Source organism: Psittacula echo (assembly GCF_963264785.1).
Source record: "Psittacula echo genome assembly, chromosome: 8".
Taxonomy (NCBI): Eukaryota; Metazoa; Chordata; class Aves; order Psittaciformes; family Psittacidae; genus Psittacula; species Psittacula echo.
This window is the reverse complement of record NC_137744.1, coordinates 5,903,044-5,923,045: the sequence shown is the minus strand read 5'-3', so window position 1 is coordinate 5,923,045 and position 20,002 is coordinate 5,903,044. Positions and strand designations below refer to the sequence as shown.

Genomic DNA, 20,002 nt, shown 5'->3' with positions numbered 1-20,002 from the left:
CTGGCTGCAAGGATGAGTGGCCCTGAGCTATGGTGGTGCCTGATTGATACAAGCAGCCTTGGGAGAGCAGCCCAGATGGAGATATTTGTCCTGCAGGCTTTTACATTTTGTTATATGAGCCCACAAATGCAATAGAAGTTTGTCTCACCACAGTGAAAACACTAGCTGTCTAGCAAGCAATCCTAGAGGGTCTATTATACATCTAGCTGAAATGAATTTTGGCTAAGTTCCAATCAACCTGTTTTCCATTGCAGAGGATGCTTTCACCCTCCTGGTCAGATGTTGAACTGCCAAGGTCACTCTGTACTTACACAGAAAGATGTTTCTTACCTCCTTTGGAAGCTCTTCTGCCTCTGGTGCTCAAGCTCAGCTCCCCTTTGAAGGTTGCTAGGAAGAGTCAGCAGACCTCTCCAAACATGGAATTTTACCATATAATTTACCAAGAAAGGTGAAAACCTCCAGGCCTCAAGGAGTGTGAAAAAGCAGCTGGACATGGCAGTGATGCTGTCATGGCATGACAGTCTCCTGGCCCATCTCTCTTTGGGGTTGGTGCCCATTAAATAGCACCTTCCCAGTCTTAGGCATCCTTGGGTGATAGTTTTCTGAATCACTGAAAAAAGGCTGATCTGACCGAAGGAAAAAACTTTCATCATTCATTGTGGTCTCTTTGGTGTGAGGGAACAGTTCAACAAAGGAGTTGCAGGGGTCTGGCTTTTGGGTAACCTCCTCAACTCCTTGTATTTCGTGCAGGTTTTGCAAATCTCCCAACATCTTACTTCACCAAAATCAAGGCTCTTAATCTCAAGACATATAGCCTCTACTACATAGCACTGCCTCCCAAGCGTGATCCATACAGCCTGTATTTTAACACCCAAGATTCATTAATATTTCTTGCAGAGTGTTCAGTAAGCAGCAAATAAAGCAGGAAGTGTCCCAGATGTTGGAAAGAAAAAATGGAATTATTCATTGCTTACTAACGTCAAATGCTAATGTGAGAAAAGCATCCTTGAAGAAATCCTTGACTAAAATTCATCAGAGTGATGTGAAATCACTGTTTTAATTATGCATTTTTGAATGTATTTATTAGTCCCGGTTCTGATCTGACTTACAGATGTTTAACAGTGATAAGGGTCTACTGCATCTTTGGAATTACTCATGATTTATAATGACAAAACTTGGATCAGAATTAGGTCCTTGTCACTACTCTATAATATCCTTTCATCAAACTTCTTCACATTCAACAGATGAAAGAGACCGTGGTTTCTGCAATTTCAAACCCTGCCACTGAGTCCATTAGCTTGTTTTTTGAAATTTCTCCTCCAGAAATGATGAATATCACAAAAAATCTTGCCTGCTTAAGCTGTATTTGCCATAAGAAACTTGACAGAGAAGGAATTAAACTCTTTAGTCTACCAAAATGATGTGTTTGGTTAACACTTGTGCTGGCTACAAACACTGCATTTTAATAGAGGAGTTAATTACCTTAGATATGCTTATCTATAATCTCATTCTCTGTAGCCTTGCTGTTATGACTATTGAGTATGCTCAGTACCAGAGGTTTTTGGGTTTTTTTAAATCCAAACCCTGTTCAAGAATGGTTCAAATTCATGTGTTTTTCCAAAGAATGGTGGAGTTTTAAACTATTGCTTGTTCTAGAGCTGATCCAGAATGAGCAAGTCTCCAGGGATGGTTTACTCCCTAAGGCGTGAATGCATGATTAAGCTAAATGTATTCCATAAATGCCTTGACGACATTAAATGAAATTTTTTTAAAGAACAAATAGAGAAAGTTAATAAATATTTCATTCTATAATATAAAACTCACTTCTATATTCACAACTTCAGGGATCCTTAGCTTCACAGATATCAATAAGTCTGATGTATTTCTTGCTGCATTCTCATTCTTCTGCCCTGGTGTCTCTTATGGGATCATCATTTCTGCATGCTTGGATTGTTTTATGGGATCAGTGAAAGGCAAGTGACTGTAAATCTTGACCCCCCTCTGCTCCTGGATTATATACTTTTATTCTTTGTGACCATAAGTGTTCATCTCTACACTGAATAGATAATTAAATGACAAAAGTTATTCAAAGGGAATTTATAGTGAGAAATTATCACTTGAAGAACTGATGGAGCATAGGCATAGCCCAAGGAGATGTCAAGAAAAATGAAAAAAAAAAACCAAAACCAAACAAAGTTTAGAATGGCCAAATAAAATACTGAAATATCTCTACATTTGTAAATGTCATGAAACATCTATTGACTGGGAAAAAAACACGATTTTCACCTGTGTGTACCAATTCTATTCAAACAAAATTTCTATTAAGGGAAAACAGTGTGAATTTTGCTTAAGAACTGTAGACCAAGCCTGTTATTCATATGAAAGAACTAATCTTTACATGTGGAAATTACAGTTTTTCACTCAATGTATGCCATGAATCTTGTAAAGGAATAATTAGAACTTGCTCCAAAAGGAAAGAAATGCCAGACTTGAATAATATTTTAGGAAGAGCATTAACAAACATTTTTATACTGCCAGAAGTCTTCACTGCTTTTTAGAAGAGATTTACATTACATTATTAATTAACCATACTGAGTCAATAGTGTGACATAAACTCAGGAGATACACGTTCACCACAAACTATGACATTCATGAGAACAGCAAGCATTTTTAGGAAGTGTGATTGAAAATTTATGCAATGAGTTCAGCAAACAAGGGCCCAACAAACTACTTCAAGGCATCAAGATCCAGCCCGAAAAACATGACAAGATCAAATCTTTATCATTTCTCAAGCGTCTTCACAAACTTCTGCATACACAAAATAAATCACTTCACCTCCTGTACCTCGATAGCTTGGATTAGCATGCATTGCTCTTCACAGGACCACTGCAATCTGTCAGACACTCAAGAACCTGCAAGAACTTAAAAATATCTAAATGGTATAGAATTTGCCTTTTTGGAGCTGACTTTTGTGCTGTGTCTGTAGAATACAACAAGGTCCCATGCTGAGCTGGCTGACAGGGTCTACCCTATAACAGCATTATTGTTTCTGCTCCCCCCAAACTCTGATCATCTTTGCTTTTTGGGGTTGAGAATCCCCACAACACTGCATCCAGGGAAAATACTAAACGCAGAGTAATGTGGTGCTGTAAAGGAATACAAATTTATTCATGTTATGTTTCGTGCCATGGAAATTGGTTTATTCACTTGTTGAAAGTTAGGTTAGGTCCAGGTACATTTGTATCTTTGGAATCAGGGCTTTTAACAAAAAAATTTCCTCATGTTTCCCGACATCCCATTAAAATGATTGTCCTTTGACGTCAATTAGAGCCAGCTTAAAAAAAAAATCATCCCTAATTGCTTTTCAGAAATAGACATTATAGTGCACACTGTCGCAGCCAGATTCGATTACCTGTTACAAGAAACAGGGATGCTGGGAACACCATAAAACTCCAGCTCTGCTGAATATGGATGTAGTGCTCTGCTGACAGCCAGGGGAAGCTGCTTTTAACAGCAAAGGCTTTTCCTTGGGCTTCAGACTGATGCAAAACCCATAGACATACCTAAGTTTCTCCAAAGTGTGAAAATGCTGAAGCTGGATGTTCAGCTGGGTCTGGTTTTGGACTGACAGTGATTGGATGCTCAGTGCTCCATCCTTGCCTCCATGCAAGAGTGAGTGTAGTCATGCATCTGTGCTGACAATCATAGCTACAAAAAACAATCTAGTCCTCAAAACTTGTGTGCGTTTCATTACAAGGAACATTACCAATTTTCTCAAAGAAAGACCTTCTTCAAATTTGCCTTACTCCAGTGACTTCATAATGTCTCTGCCAACCAAGTAGAAGACAAGTCCTGAAAGTAAAATGAGGGGGACGCCCGCCGCAGCAAACATAAACGACCACCCGTAATATACGTGCACGGGTACATCATCCATGCACTTCTCACTTCTCTCCAGAAGGATGTACTTCTGAAAATCAGCAACGAACTCCTTCCATATCACAAAGAGAAATATGAGCAGGAGAAATAAGCCTCCTGGAAAGAGAGACAAAGATGAGTTATTCTCTGTACATAGAACACAGAAATAAAAGTGAGAAAAGATGACAACAGATCTCCATTTATTCCTGCAGGTCCTCTGCATTGAAGAATTATTACCCATTGCAGAATTACTATCCATGATACTGCTCTGTTCCTGTGAAAGGCAAGCCCACTCACCATGGGAGAGACCTGCACCACCACAACCAGCTTGTGCGCAGCTACCAGTGCACCAACAGCTCGTGCTTTAACCACCAGTGCTACTGAGGGCTGTTACAGCTGGATATGATCACGTAGAAATCATCCTGAACACGGCTGATTTTCACAGCAGGGATCTGTGCAAGGCTAGCTCTGCATTCCTGTCTTAAAGGTGGTTGTTTTGCCTTTTATATTTTTGTCTGAGGTAAGTGAGAAGGAGACACTGAGGCTCACTTTCTCCTTTTTTGTACCTACCCTTCAAAGCAGTGTCAGATCCAATTTCAACCAGAAATGCAAAGATATGTGCATCAATCCTGCTGGTGGCAAGACTTTTCCGACATCAGACCGGCTACAGGTGCGAACACAGGCTGCACAGACAGTGAGCAGCTGCTGCAGCTTGTGGCAGCTCCCCTTTACGTCTTGTCTCACCTTTCTTTAAACTGAGCTTTGCAACCGAGTATTAGAACACATGACAAGGAGCACTGGTGATCTTATTTTGCAGAGAAATAATGCATAATAGAGTAGAAAAGGCATATAGCCATAAGATATTAATCTATCTCAGGTGGGCTACTAAACAACAGAATAATAAAAAGAGTAATAATCAGCTTATAACAGGAGGCTAAAAAGTCTTTTTATTGGTGAGAACTCTTTTGCCCTCCCCTCAAGTCAGACAAGAGGAAGGCTGAGGCCACACTCAAGCCTGAACAGCGAGTGCAAGGTCAGCATCTTGCTTAGAGAGGGTCTGCTCTCCTCAGAGCCTCCCAAGCCTGTAGGATGCCTGGAACCCAAATAGCAGATCTCCTGTGAGACCTTGTGATCTCACATTTCCAGATGCATACCCATCAAAGGTCAGCATCTGCAGGAAGAGCTCAGCCACATCTGAAAAGCATGTGGTGGAAAGGCACCTCCTAGACCTGGAGCAGCCCACAGCAGGTTTAGGGGTTTCGGTGCCTTAATGGGAACCTCCTTTCCCCATAATTCAAAGTGACGGTGATCAGAGGCTGCAGGTCTAGCTCCCCCGTATGAAGCACATAACAAAAATTAGAGTGGCCCTTATATTATTTACTATATCATTGTAAAGAATATATAGAGAGCGTTTTAAAGTTAACATATATTAAAACTAAATAGTGACAGTGTGATAACAGTTCTGAAGGCACTTCAGTAATATCTGATCTTGCTACTTCGCAGCTAGAAGCTTGCCATTTTTAAGTGGTGCCATATAACATATAGATATACACACATACACGCACATATATGAAAGAAATACATCACAGGTTATATGTTTATAGTAGAAGTGAACAGTTCAATATTAATTTAGTTGAACAGTTAGCACACAGTTCTGTGTTGTGGCTTTCTACTGGATTTAGTTTCTTCTCTTGCAATTTTTAAATCAAATGTAGCTTGTACTATAATTATTCTTCCCAGCAGCTTATACACTACAAAAAACCAGCTCCTGTGCTAAGCAAAGGAAATGGGTAAAGCTTGACATTGATATATCAGCTTAGGGATAGAGGTTACTGAAACCTCAATCAGAGAAAACACATCAGTGTTTGGCTGTTTTTCTGCTTATAATGTAAATACATTATAATATATAATAATAATAATAGTTATATATAATATATATAATAATATATAATATAATATAATATTATATATAATATATATTATCATATATAATATATAATATAATATATAATAATGTATTATATTATATATAAATATATGATATATATAATAATAATTATATATAATATATATAAAATATATATATAATTATATAATATATATAATAATAAATACAATGCTTATAATATAAACACATCTGCGACTACAAAGCTCCTTTTTGCAACTTGTAGCCAAAAATGAGACTTACAGGAAGGTATACAGGGTTCAAAGTCCACTCTGCGTGTTATATAAAAGTTGAAGCTACCCATTCTAAGCTGTGATGTCTATTAAACTGCCTCCTATACCCTAAAACTGCAAAATGAACCCTAAGAATCAAAAATTGGTGTCACCATATGACTATACTTTACATCACCACACGCTGATATTTCAAGCCCTTCTCCCTTACATGGAAAAGTCCTCATGTTTGCTGGAGAGGCAGCCTAGGAGTTAAATAACAGCTGTTCTAACATTTGCATGTTCATTGAGATTTCGAAACCACTTGAAATTAAACGCACAAATAAATATTTTACACTTAATATGATAGTTGTACGCTTAAAATACCAATTATTCTACTATAAAAAAAGATTGTGTGTTCAAATAGTCACATGTCCTTTACGAAAGACAATGTATTGATAAGAAGGCAATTAAGTCTTTATTACTGATGTAATTTAAAATTAAATTAATTAGATAGCAACTGAACCTTGAAAAGTGCTCTTTTAAAGATCAATTTCTATTTCATTAACTTATAATACCTACCATAAGAGACACAAATAAAACCGTAGCCCCATGGGACAGAGGATGTAGATACTGTAGGATACTTCTGAATTCTCCTACCTGTCTTTAAATAACCACGGATTTAGCATTGAATTGTCCCAGGACAATTTAGATGGCCTAAACCTCATTTATGAAAAACAGATCAGATTAAGAGCTACCAGCTCTTAGAGAGGAAGGTGAGAGGAAACTCCATGAGCAGGCGGCACCATCCCCAAGCTCACCAGGAGCTAAGGATGGGGAAACAGTCCCTTCCTTCTCCCCAGGAGAAGCTGCAGGTCTCAGTATGGAAGGATTTATTATTAAACAGGTACTGGAGGTGATGGCACAGCCATGGCATCTAAATTAAGAACATTTTCACACTTTGGGAAAATGACAAGAAAATGTAAAGTAAGCAGCCTTCTTTCCCGGAATAATTACAGCTCAGTGGTGAGGAGTCCCTGGGATTTACACCATCCTCCCAGCAAGAAAAGAAAAGAAAATCAAAAGGGCAGGTGCAGCCAAAGAAGGATGGTGGAGGTGCAGAAAGGGCATCTCACTGAAAAATTGTTAGTCAAAATAAAAAGCTTAGTTGGAACAATCACAATTATTAATGAAACTGCCTAAAATTTGTCGTGCTTCCAGACATTAGTAGGCTTTTCATAATGAGATTATCAGGATGTTTCACTCCTGTATTACCAAAGCAAGTTTTTGGCATTTTTTATTTAAAATGAGATATTATTTTGGATTTTTCATCTTTTGAATGGGTCTCACTTTACCATCTTCTTTTGGGAGCTTTTAGTAGAAAGACATTTTGTTTCCTGCCAGCCCAAAATGGCTCGTTCTGTATAGAGACAGATTTCTTCCTGTCTAGGGCATCAAAATGAAAAACTGAAAAAAGAAAAAAAAATCTAGCTTTCTACCCAAGAAATGAGCCTGGCATTGGCACAAATACCTGAGACAGAGGTTTGGGGTAAGCATAAGTGAAGACCACATCTAACCACACCCTCCCGCACTCCTAGCATCCTTGTGGTTTCTACCACTGGAAAATTAGCCAAGCGATCTCTCTCTTTGTCTCCCTTTCCCTCTTTGCCTCTGTTCATTAGGATGGTATGGAGAAAAATTAACTGCAAAACTGTCTCAGTGCTGAGACAATGATGAGGTCAATGGCATCTTCTGGGGAGGGGCTAATTGCAAGAAAAATAAAGTGAGGTATTAAATCTTTCTCCTTCGTACACTCTTAACTGCAAGACAACGAATCCCGGCGCTCCATCTCCCCCTTCCTAGGAGGGCTGCACCTTTGTTGTGAGTAAATTGGAGTCAGGCTTTTTCTTTCTCTCACTTTATATCTTTGTGACACCTTTATAGCTGCTAATTGTAGGGACAGGTGAGTGAACTCAATCTTTAACTCTTATTCTGGGGAAGCTACTGAACTTTTGTGCAATCTGCTAATTACAAGAACAATGAACTTTGACTCATTCGCCTTTCTCACTAGTTACCTCTTCAGGATGTTAATAACGAGGAAATGGAAGGGTGGCCTTCAGCCGCCCTCCATAACTGTCAGCCTTTACTGCACATGGGAAGTCTGAGATTGCCAAAATAGAAATGCTTGATTTGGGAAGAGGAATCTGAGCACAAAATTCAGCATTTTAACCCACAGGACTGGTAAATCTGCCTTTCTTTTAATGCAGTTGGTTCATGCTGAAGAACAGGTTGGTCTGAGTACATACTGTGCTCCGCTCACAGCACCATGACACTGCTCTGAAAGCACAAAAGAGGAGTTGCTGCCTTTATCTGCTGGAAAGAGCCCATGGCCACAGCAATCCTGTGGCTGCAGGACAGTGTGAGCACACCCATGGGTGCCATACAAGTGCTGGAGAAACAGCAGCTGGAAGATGTTTAGACTGTACATGGCTCATCATCGGTGCTTTCCAATGGAAGGCTAGCTGATAACAAGCTCCTCTTTCGGTTGCTTAACATTACCTGGGACATGCATCCTTATTCACCATACACACATGCTCTCCCAAGCAGCCTCCTCACCCCTGAGCAAGCCACCAGGTACAGCTCAGGTCACTTTTTCACTTAACCCTACAGCTATGCAGCTGGTCCTAATGGATTAGAGCAGCACAGCAAGCTCAGTAATTGCCCTAGGTCTGGATGAAGCCTCTGCTCATTTCTAAGCTTGCTCTCTAAAATGCCCAATGGAAATGAAAACCAAGGAGCACAAGCACAGGAAAACAAGGAGCACAAGCAAAGTTGTCTCAGCAGTTCAGTTTCCAGAAGCTGCAGTGCAGCATTCACCCTTTCCTCTCAGTGACATTGTAGTGACAATTAATCATATTGTCATCTGACTATTGATACAAGGGGACAATTAGTCACCAGGCAGTATGTGTTTCCCCCTTGCAGCACTGAAGCTAAGTTTGAGATGGCAAATGTTAGAAGGACAGGAGCACAGTGGCTATTTGCTCATGCAATTCAAGTACTTTTGGGAGCAGGCTGGCAAGGATAACTCCCCTCAGCTGGAGCTGTCAATGCGCAAATGCAAAGGTGGGATGGGCTCTGGCTGTATTTCCTGAGTTGCCCAGGAGAGGAAATCACAGGGGATGGCTTTGGTTCTTTGAAAGGGCTCTCAGGAACACCCCACACCAAGCACTGCATTTGTTAAGGTAGCTGGCAGACAGTCAGCCTTGTCCTCTTGAAAGTCCAGTTAAAAAAAGCAGTCTTGGAAAGGATTCCTAAAGGGAACTAATTGAGCGATAGCAATGTTCACCCTTAGGCACTGAATTCTCCTCAGCAAAGGAGGGGCACACTCCTTAAGATCATGTCAGGCTGCATATCTATAAATACACTTGGGGATGTGCAATTGTACTAATAATATCTTCATAGAGACTTTTGGTGGCAAACGTTGAAGCATTTTGCAACGATTAACCATGGCTCTGATTTCATGACCTCAGCATGGGCTACTACCAAAAAGGACAGAGGAAGTTTATGGACAGAATAAAGTTGCATAGAAAGGATGCCCTGAGAGGCTGGGGCATCTTGCAGCTGTGGCTCCCCAGCTCACCATCCAACTGCCAGGCCACGTTCCCACTCTACAGATTTTCAGCATTTTCACACTCCCTCAAGGAGAGATCATTTCTGCAAGGAAGGTTAATTAACACTGACCCACAGGCCATGATTAGAAGACAAGGCGCGCATTCTCCTGCATCATCTTTCCACATCCCGCTATCTGAAGGAAGGGACGGTGAAGCTGTGTTAAAGCTATTGTTCCTAGTGTTGAGTGCAATTATGCAAAATATGTTTAGAAGGGATAGTAATAAAATAAGCATTGAGGGTTGCATCTCAAATCCTTCAGGAAGCCAGTGCCAAGCAGGATCCAGAGGTCTGGGTTCAGGATATCCCTCTACCTATCCCCCCACCCCTGCAAAATGAAAGGATCAGGTGAAACTCTAAGCAAACTTTGCTGAAATAATATGGCATTCTCCTAGCTATCATTTAGATTGAAAATATAGCAGGAAGTCTTTTCCAGCTGAACTTGCTCCTCCTAATGACAGTTAATAACAATGATTGCTGTTCAGATTGAAACTGCATTAATACAAACTTCAATTTAAACAGCAGCATCTTTGTCTAACGCCAAGAGGTTTATGTGATGCATAATCAGCTCTTCTAAAAAGTGTCACATTCTATGCCCCAGCCTTTTAATCAAGAGGTAGTCAAATAAAGTGAAAAAATAATGGAAAAAGAAAGAAAAAAGAAAAAAGGAATACAGTGATTTGATATTATTCAGCATCCTTTTCTATGGGATATTTTACTTATCTGACCAGTGTCAGAAGGTGACTGACCTCAGTTTTTCCATTTGGGCCTAAAGCTGAGTATTTTGAAGAGGTAGGGCTTTAAATGAGGTAGGTAGAGTGTCACATCTGAGAGGATCCAAGCATTCGGCCCTAGTCTCACAAGAAGAAATTACTTCAGCACACACATGTGTCAAGTGGCTAATGCTACCCATTACAAGGCATTGGTACCTGATGGAGATCTGATAGGAAGATGTCTTGCATTCCCAAACAAAATCCATGTGTGTAAAGCCATGTGGAATTTTCCCTTAGAAAAATTAAGCCCAACCAAGCATTTCTTAAGCTATACAAGAAAGAGATAAGCGGATACCCATAAGCTTGCTGCCCTCACTGCAAGACTAAAGACCTGGAGGCAAACAGAAAATTGGACAAAATGAGAACTGAATTAGCAGAGGCAGATAGAGACAAATTGATTTAGTGCCTTCCATATTATTTAGACAAATAGATAGATGTCATCTAGCTTCATTTTAACAAGCAGCTCAGCAGGCATCATGTGGTTAATGATTACTACACCTGAAGGAGATAGAAATTAGGAAAGGAGCTATAAAATGGGAACTAAACAGGGGGGTGGAAGAATAAAAGGTAATAATAATAGTGGGACATGGTGAGATTGGAAGGAGCTTAGGTGGAGCTCCTCCAGGGTCACTGCTGGGACCTTTCTGGCTAAATATTTTCATGAAAAGCTTCCAGCCCCAAAAGCCTTGGGGACGCTCAAAGCCCAAACTGGGAGCAAAGACACTGGCTCGTGTTTGATTCATGAGGAAGCAGAACCTGGCAGAGGATTTGTAATTAAGCAGTGTTTTGTCAGAGAAAGGCCTGACTTCAGAATGAAGTTCTTCCCTTGGTATGGCTCAGCTGAGCTCCAGCCTTTAGCTGCTTGAGTCACAAAAAACGTTTTTTCTGAGTTCATCACTGTTATAAATCAAGTATTTCCACTAGTTAAGTCAGTTATTCCTTATCAAATATAGAAAAGGAAAAAGCCCAAGTGATAATTCAGTGGAAGCATTTGTAACGGCAGTGGGAATAATGAATAAATGCCTAATTTTAATTTATTTTCCTGCTGTGTCATGGCTTTATGTTTCCAGGTTTTATTAAGCCAGCCCTCCCGTTTTGAATCACCAGGTAGATCTTTCATCGCTCAGTGAGTTTCCAGCTCTGCCAGATGTTAACAGCAGAGACAGGAAAGGCCTAAATGCAAAGACTGACTTAGGGGAACACAGCATGGCTGATTGCTGCCCATTGGGTTGACAGAGCAATGGACTTTACTAAAATAAAAGGCCCTGCTGCTCTGTGTTGCATAGGAAAGGAAAAAACCTCAGCCTCTCTAGGACTACAGACTATCTTGCTAAAGCTTGACTGAGCACAGAGGTTTAATTCCAGTGTGGGAAGAAGGAAATCATTTACTCTGAGTCGGTGCAGTTCCCATCAGAGCCCCCTTCTCTCTCAGCAGCGCCTCATCCCCAGCTGCCTCCCTTTCCCCTGTGAGCACAAAGCAGAGCACGGACACATTCCTGTGTGGAATGGGCTGTATCCCATTACGGCAGCTTGGCAGCTTACCCGAGAAGAGAAGGAATCCACCTCCGATTTTGTAGGACCGAGGGCTGACAAAGGGCACACCACACACCAGCAGCAGTCCTCCCACCAGCCCAGTAGCGACAGCCAGCACGATGAACGCTGTCCAGAAACCTCTGTACACTGCACCGTAAAGAGCAAAGTCAGGTGAAAGGAGAGGAAAAGCAGTTCACTTCAGTCCACGCTTAACTCTGTAATGCTGCTCATGTTAGGCAGGGCTGGAGCTCCTGCTCTGCTAACTCCTGGCTGCTACATGGGTGCAATGTGCCTGGAACCTATGCAAGTTCAGGTTGAATGTCATGCTCTACATAATGGGATTGGAATGAGTTCAAGGGGTTAGAAGGGTTTGCCAGGGAAGTACACCACAAAAGGGTGTGAGAGTAAAGAACACTCTGCTGAGTTGTGTCTGTGGGGGATGGAAAAGCTTGGCAAGAAAGGAAAGAAAACAGGAAAATTTGGAGAGATGGAATCAGACCACATCTTTGTTCCATTTTAATTAACACTTACGGAAGGTGCCAGGTTCCTGGTTTAAAATACAGTTCTTGTAAGCAGGACTACAGGGAAAACGGGAGCTCATGATTTCCCCTGTTAATGGCCTTGCTTGACTCCAAGTAAGAGAACAGAGCAAAAGAACAGCTGCCTCTCCATCCACTGAATTGGGGAGGGCTGCTGTAGATTCATGTCACCGTGCCAGCCAGAGCCAAGCAAGTTCAAAGTGTCCATCGCATGCTACAGGACAGGATGTAGCCCACTAATTTCAGTCTCCCAGTAGCCAATTCTCTTCCAGTCACTGCCATAAACCTTGGCCAGAGGTAGTGGTCCTTAGGTAGAGAGTCCTGAAACCCTGCTCCCCATTCCCCTGATTTATCTGATCCCTTTGAACCACCGCATCTCACTCTGTTGTTTTTCAGAAGCGCTAGTTAGAGAGACTTACGCCGAGCACGAGCAAGTGGGTAATGCTGAAATGATTCACACTTGAAAGAAAAATGATACAGAGAAGATGCGTTTTACTCATTTGAAACCATTTTGTCAGGAGAGCCACTTAGGGAGAGATAAGTATCTTGAACTCTCCAAAACCACAGAATTCATTTTCATGTTTAACCTCCCGTCACCCATTTCTCTCAGGGAGCCTAAGAGGATGCAGATAAGGCAGAATTATCTCTGGAGCAGGTAATAGCTGGAGGACCCCTCCGCCTGGGCAGCCTCCTGTTTTGTCATCATTTGCATTTGGGGATGGACTGGTTTGAAATAAAATGAACGCTAACAACAGAAGCTTCTGCTCTCTGCAGGTGTCCAAATGCTTTGCAGCAAGGTTGGTGCAGCAGAGGAGCCCAATGCTCCCACTGCCCTAAATGTGGGTGCTGAGATATACTTGTCTCCCTGGAAACTCCAGGCAGAGCCCTATAGCACCCCAGGATGCAGCCACAGTGCAGAATAATCCCCCCGCCCAGCACCTTCCTGGGACCTGTCCCAACTGGCATTTCTGAGAGGCAGCTGAAGAGGGTTTCATAGCGAGGGCTGACAGGCAGGGACAGATGCCTCCAGGGCCCTTTATTTAGTATGGAAAAAATAGTGTGTTTATCAGCAAGATCATTCAGAAACCAGACATCATGCCTGTCTCTCCCAAGCAGAAAAAAAATCCCACTGCTTAACCCGCATATTTGCTGCACACAGCCTGCAATGGGCTCCTCCTTCCAACTGTCGACAGGTCCCTCGTATCCATTTTGCACTACGGCATGTTCCCCGAGGCAGGAATGCTGCACAGCACAGCAAAATAAACTAGCTGCTCGCCCTCACATCCTCCTCCTGACAAATGAGGTTTTTTTAGAAAAAATTAAATTCTCATGGAAAAAAAATAAAACATAAAAATAAAAAAGGTACTGCTAAAGGCTAAGGAAAAGGTCAAGATGTTTGTTTGTGCAGTACGCCTGCCCTGGATCCCCGGAGGCAAGGCAGAGTGATGCACACTATTTAAAGAAATCAATTCATTTCAAAAAAGATCATTGAATTAATTCTAGCTGCTGCCACCAATTTAGCAAATTAAAATTCCTAACAGCAGCTGATTCATTAAAGAACTCTGAAAATATAGAGAAACATAAATAAAAAGGGAACCAGTTGAAAGGAGAGCTCTCCAACTGTGTTGTATTCGGTGTATTAAAAATAAGCCAGTCACTTACGTGAATCTTCTAACAATTTGGTCTTTAACTGATTTTCCAGTGTTTGTTTATTTTGTCACGCAGTAAATCAACACCAGAGCTCTCCCAGGAAGCCAGATGCTGGAAACGAGTCAGCGATGAGCTGCCACAAACCTGCAGCCCATGAGAAATTGCTTGCCCACAGGGTCTGGATTTGGCCTCAGGGACTGAAGCCCTTTGCCTCCAGCACTTCCCAGGAAATGGGAAGGTGGGAGAGAGGATTTAGCATCCTCAGTTGCTCATAGGAGATGCTGAGCACACAGCGGGAGAGTGCACTGCTTATGGCTGGCTTTGGAGGAGAGAAGACGTGGGAGAACATCTCAATGACCTCACAGCTTGGGTCGCTCGAATGCAAGGCCATTTTGTAAAGGAGCTTCACAAAACTCTTGGTCATGCTTGGCCTCATGCATTTACAATGGGAGAACTATAGTGCTGAAACACACCATAAATCTCTACCCAACCTCTTGGGCAGGGAGCTGCTGGGGAAGGGGAAAGAAACCTACCTGCAGTTGTGTCATAGGAAGGATGAGGGAAAGGTCCGAGAGCAATGGGCATGGGGAAGAGGTAGCCATGGGTGCAGAACTTGGGGTGTGCTTGGCTGGCTGAAAATGAACATTAACAAAATAAATAAATAAATAAATAAATCCCTGCTTGCTTTTATTTTTCTGCAAAATCACAGTTACAGTATTCAGATGGCAATGCCCTATTCTGCAAACATCCACAAAACCCTCACTGAAATCAGAAGGCTGGGGAGTAAAGGATAGTAAATCCTGGTTAGAAAGAAAAAAGAAAAATAAGAATTATGACAGAGGAGAGGTATAACAGGATCTGGGACTGCTACTCGTACATCTTCTCATCTTCATAACCTGAGGTGGACATAAATCATGAAAGATGGAGCAACTGAAATCGGTCTAAATATTCCCATTGCTGTTTTCCTTCAGCGAATGTGTCAGACCGTCTGGAAAGGGCAAAGGTATTTGGGTACCAGAACAAGATACCTTACAAGGCATCCAGTTTGTGAGAAGTGAAAGCACAATTAGAATGGAAATGCCCCATCAATATTAATACCACTGAGATTTATCATGATTAAGGGTAATAGAATGAATGTTAAATGAATTAATTAATGGTTGGCCACTTATTTAAATATGTTCCCCAGCTCAAAGGAACACTTTATAATAGGTGGACATTAGTTCATGCTAAATTGACTATGGAATACCTATTGAATTAATTATTATATCTGTGAGAGCAGCAAATTAATTTGCCATGATCAATCCTATTATCATAAATACCTAAAGAAGCAATACAAATTTGCCAGTTATCAGAAAGAGCCATTTTACTTTCAGGTAACATTATATTATATTGTGTGTTTCCATCTAATATAATTAGATCACAAACTCCCTCTCTCAGGCCTTTCCTTTCTCATAAAAGGATTTCTGTGTGAAAATCCTCACATTATTCAGTTGAACAGTGGCAGTAACTGGTCTTGCATGATTTTACAGGAAACACAGGTCAGGGACTGGGGGACAGCAAAGTCATCTGAAATTTCAGTCACTGAAGAGTACGTTTATTGTGTACTGCATTGAATCTGCATTATTTGCAGCCAAATGCCCTACAAAGCGATCACACTGCTTCTCAGGCACATAAACATCTTTGACCAAACCGAAGCACCAGCGAGCACAGGGTCAAGGTTTTGCAGCGTAAACCTTTGCAAAACTTATTTAACATCTCTTTTTGTAATGCCAAATATTTCTCTAAGGTTGTGGCATCCCAGGGAAAGGCTGTCCTCTAATCACTCACTGAGAGCCAGTTGCTGGCTCAGCCACCAGCAAGGCTGGTGCCAGGCATGCTGGGGGTTGGTCTCACTCCTTTGCTCTTTCTGGTGGGAGCACCTGGTTCACTGGGCCAAGACCCCACACTTCAGTGCATGTGAGCCACCAGCCAGCGCCAACTGTTGTCTCAGAACAGGTTTCACCTTCTCCTTCAATTTTGTTTGAAGAGTGAATGTGCTTTCAGAAAAAAAAAAACCAAAACAAAACCAACCTCTTTTGCATCCATTTCTGTTTATTCACACGTGTAATTTCAATGACCTTCAAAAGCAAAACAGGTGAGATCTTACAATAAAGATCTTGTGTGCTTAAGAGCAGAAACACAGCTCTCCATGGTCCACCACTGCCCACTGCTAGAGGTCCTGAGCACTCAAGGAGACCACAGGCATGCACATCCAGCCTTCCCCATGCTGAAACCAGTGGTAGGTGGGAACACTTAGCACCCTGATGGCTGAAAACACCGCCACCCTGCTGCCAGGGAAGGCATGGGCTCAAATTTAGCAGACCTTGACTGAACACGGACATCAAGAGGTAGGGGCGAGGGGGAAGAGTTGTCCTTGCTGGTGAAAGCCACCACTCTATAAAAACTTTGTTGTGATATATTAAATGTCATCAAGAGGTTTCTACATTTCTGTGAACTCTGAGAGCAAAATGCAAGTCAAAAAAGAGCCCAAAAAGGGTGAGCAAAGTTTGCTTTTGATAGCGAGATAATGAGAATAAAAATAAAATTAAAGAAAGACAATTGTCTCCTCATCCCTGGAAGCCCTTCTTGTACTTGTTCGCAATTCAAACTGTGAGTGGATGCTGTGGATATGGTGTGGTGGCATCGTACTTACTGTACCAGAAGGTCCAGATGGTCTCCGAGTGACCCTCGCCAAAGAACCAGCACCGCCAGAAGAAGCCCTCATGATGGAAAGTGAGGATCTCTTTCCTGACCTCCGTCAGCATTTCAGCCTGTGAAGGAATGAAAGCCCAAGCTGATACAGGGATGATCTTGGTGGAAAGGTGAAAGTGTGTGGGTTTTGCTTAGACAGTTGTTGCTTTCATTTCTGTTGAGGCTTTCATTTGTTGCTTGAGCTGGTTTTGGAGGGACTGGGGAACACAGAGGCAGCAGCTGCCCTTGACTTTCTGCCATCTCATAGCGACAAAATGTTCTGATAGCAAATCATCTTCCAGACCCAAACCTGTTTCTTCTTTCTCTAATATCTTTAAAACACTGATTGTCAGAGCTGGATGGGTATGTCAGGGAGTAAAGCATTCTGAGTATATTCTACTTAAACACTTTCCTTCAGTAAATGTTATTGCTGTTGTAACCAGTAGGAAGCAGGTTGAATGCCAGGTAAACAATTTTAGGTGTGACCCAGCGCAACAGTTCTGATGCCCTTGCTGCTCCGCAGGATTCACGTAAGGTCTGGCTTAACCCCAGAAGACAGCTCATCTCTAAAACTTCCAGAGAGCCTCTTCCAATCACCAGCTCAAAGGTTTCCTTATTTCTCTCCCTCCGCTGAGCCCAGTAGAAGTTATGCCAAGCTTACACGAGACACAAATTACTCTGCCCAGACTAGTTTTCTCATAAACTATGATAGGGATGTTGACAATTTCTCCTTTTTTTTGAGTCTACTTGGACCCTCAGACGAAACCTGTGAGCCAAAGGTTTAGGTCTTTCTAAAAGGAAGGTTATTGCAGAGTTGAGTCATGGACTATTTTACCAAAAAGCTAATTAAAACTTTATATAGCCAAAATCAGTTTTATCTTTATCACATGCAGCTTGTTAGAGGAGACATGACTGTTACAAAATTACATTTGTGGAGGATGGAGAAGCTCCACCTTGGGCTCTGTGAATTAGAGGAAGGAGACAGGGTTCAAATGCAAGGTGCTAGAAGATACTTCCCTCGCCTCAAGGCTTTTATTCATCAACTTATGGCCACTTCCAGAGCTCTGAACTGACTCTCCTTTTACTTTCAGGGTAAAATACTAATTACGACAATGGTACCATACAGCCCTCCAACTTCAGCAGGCAGATGCTGCTGACTACAGCACATTTAATCACTGTTTGGCAGATTCTCAAGACCATCCTTATCTGAAAGGGACAGGATTTGCCAGTTTAAGAAAGGGCAGAGAAGGTAAAAAACACAGCCCAGTGTACACAATCAGTAACTGGAATAGAAATAAAAGAAACAGTGTCTGAAATAGAAATAAAATAGCTCAAAGGAAAGAGAACAGTTCCTATTTCTGCTTGGTGCTTTTGAAGTCGCTCTGCCTTAGTGACAGGCACACTAACACTGGCCAAGAGCGTATCTTAAATGTCTGAGATGCTTTTTCATGTCGTGCACTGCAATGTTGCTAGTCAATCCACTTTAGAAGTCAACAGCACAAATGAAAGTCTGAAACAATTAACACTGTCATTTCCCAAGTGCACAAAAGCTGAGTTGCTCTCCTCTGTCCGTGACACCCCACAATCTGTGGGGCTTTACTGCACTGCCTTAAACTGTAAAGACAGGCAGTTTTTCTATTATAAGTTTGGGGTTTTTTTCTTTTTTTCAGTAGAGAAAGTCATTTGGAAGCATGACTCAAGCAGCGTCCTACATTTGGTTATCGGATTTTGAAAGGAAAGAAAATATTTCTTGCTGGCATCATGATGCTTACCTGGTGTGACTCACCACACCAGAAGAAAATCAAACCTAATTGGATTGAACTTTGAAGTGACAAAAAGTCTGCACACAACAAGGATCATCCTGTCATTCTGCAGTTGAAACCACACGTTGATCAGCACAAAAACAGTTTTGAAGAGTGGGTGGCTCAAGGAACTGATCTGGTGGTTATTGTATTGAAGAGTTAGACAATAGCAAGTGCAGATAAAACCAGACTTCTGAAAGGATCTGTAAACCAGTGATACCAGCAGTTAGCACTAAAATACCATATTGCCCTGAGAAAATTAAAATTCCTGCCAGCTGAAATCCTATATAAATCTTAATTTTGAAATATATAGGACTTTTCTAGTGAGATGGGCAGGAACTCATCTGCTGTTTTCTGCATCTGATATTTGCTTTTGTTTTCTGTCTGTGCTGTAGTCACATCACTTCAGATGTAAATGATTGCCAAGCCCTACACTTGAAAACATGAACTACTTTTAAATGAAGAAACTACAGAGGAAGAAATCTTTTAATGGCAAATGTTAGGAAATATCTTTTGTCTTTAGAGGTAAATACTGTCAACAAGTAAAGCTCTTATGTTTTTCCTTTCATTCCCTAATGTTAGTATCTGCAAGATTACAGAGGTGCTGTCTTCAATGTTTCCTAGACAATACTGTACTTCAGTTAAAACGGTAGATACTATGGAAAAGCTGGTTTATATTTTAAAATTAGCTCAAGCTGACATTTCACATGAAGAGGTCATTTTAAATGAGCATAAATATTACCACAGATGTAAAACTTTCAAAATCTAGCATTTTAAATTATTTAAGTAGGTCAATTCTCCCAAAGTAAGACAAGATTTCAGAGTTTACCTCCCCGCTCTGCAGAGTGCTGTTCCCATGCTCAAAGACACCACAGGTCTCCGTAGCCAGAAGCCAGTAATCCGTCCCAAAAGCGATGAGAAAGAGCAAGATGCCGGTGCTGCCGAGGATCCCGGCTGCGAGGGCGGCTACTCCAACCTTCATGGGGTAAGCAGCAGATCTGCAAACCAGAAAAGAAGAAAAATGCTGAAGTTTCCACAGTTGCTGGAAGAGGGGGACGAGAGAAGGGCTATTTTTAGACACGGATAATAATCTTCTCTTGGCTGGTGTGAGTTTCAGTGGGTGGTGGGAACAGGACTAATAAAAGCAGATGACCTGGTGTAATCAAACAGCTGTGGCACTAAGGAACATGACAAATCACTACTGAGACAGAGCAGGAAGACTTCCAAATAAACACAT

The 20,002-nt window shown here is 41.6% G+C and overlaps 1 protein-coding gene across 1 annotated transcript; it reads right to left on the bottom strand.

Moving 5' to 3' along the window:
- Positions 1–3,802: 3,802 nt before the first annotated feature.
- Positions 3,803–19,747, bottom strand: LOC308224823 (transmembrane protein 182-like; the record flags this gene model as incomplete). The annotated part of the gene is made up of 5 exons (XM_080625088.1): positions 3,803–4,032; positions 12,054–12,191; positions 14,767–14,865; positions 16,926–17,043; positions 19,595–19,747. The coding sequence occupies 5 exons, from the start codon at positions 19,745–19,747 to the stop codon at positions 3,803–3,805; spliced, it is 738 nt and encodes a 245-aa protein (XP_080481214.1).
- Between the last annotated feature and the right edge of the window lie 255 nt (positions 19,748–20,002).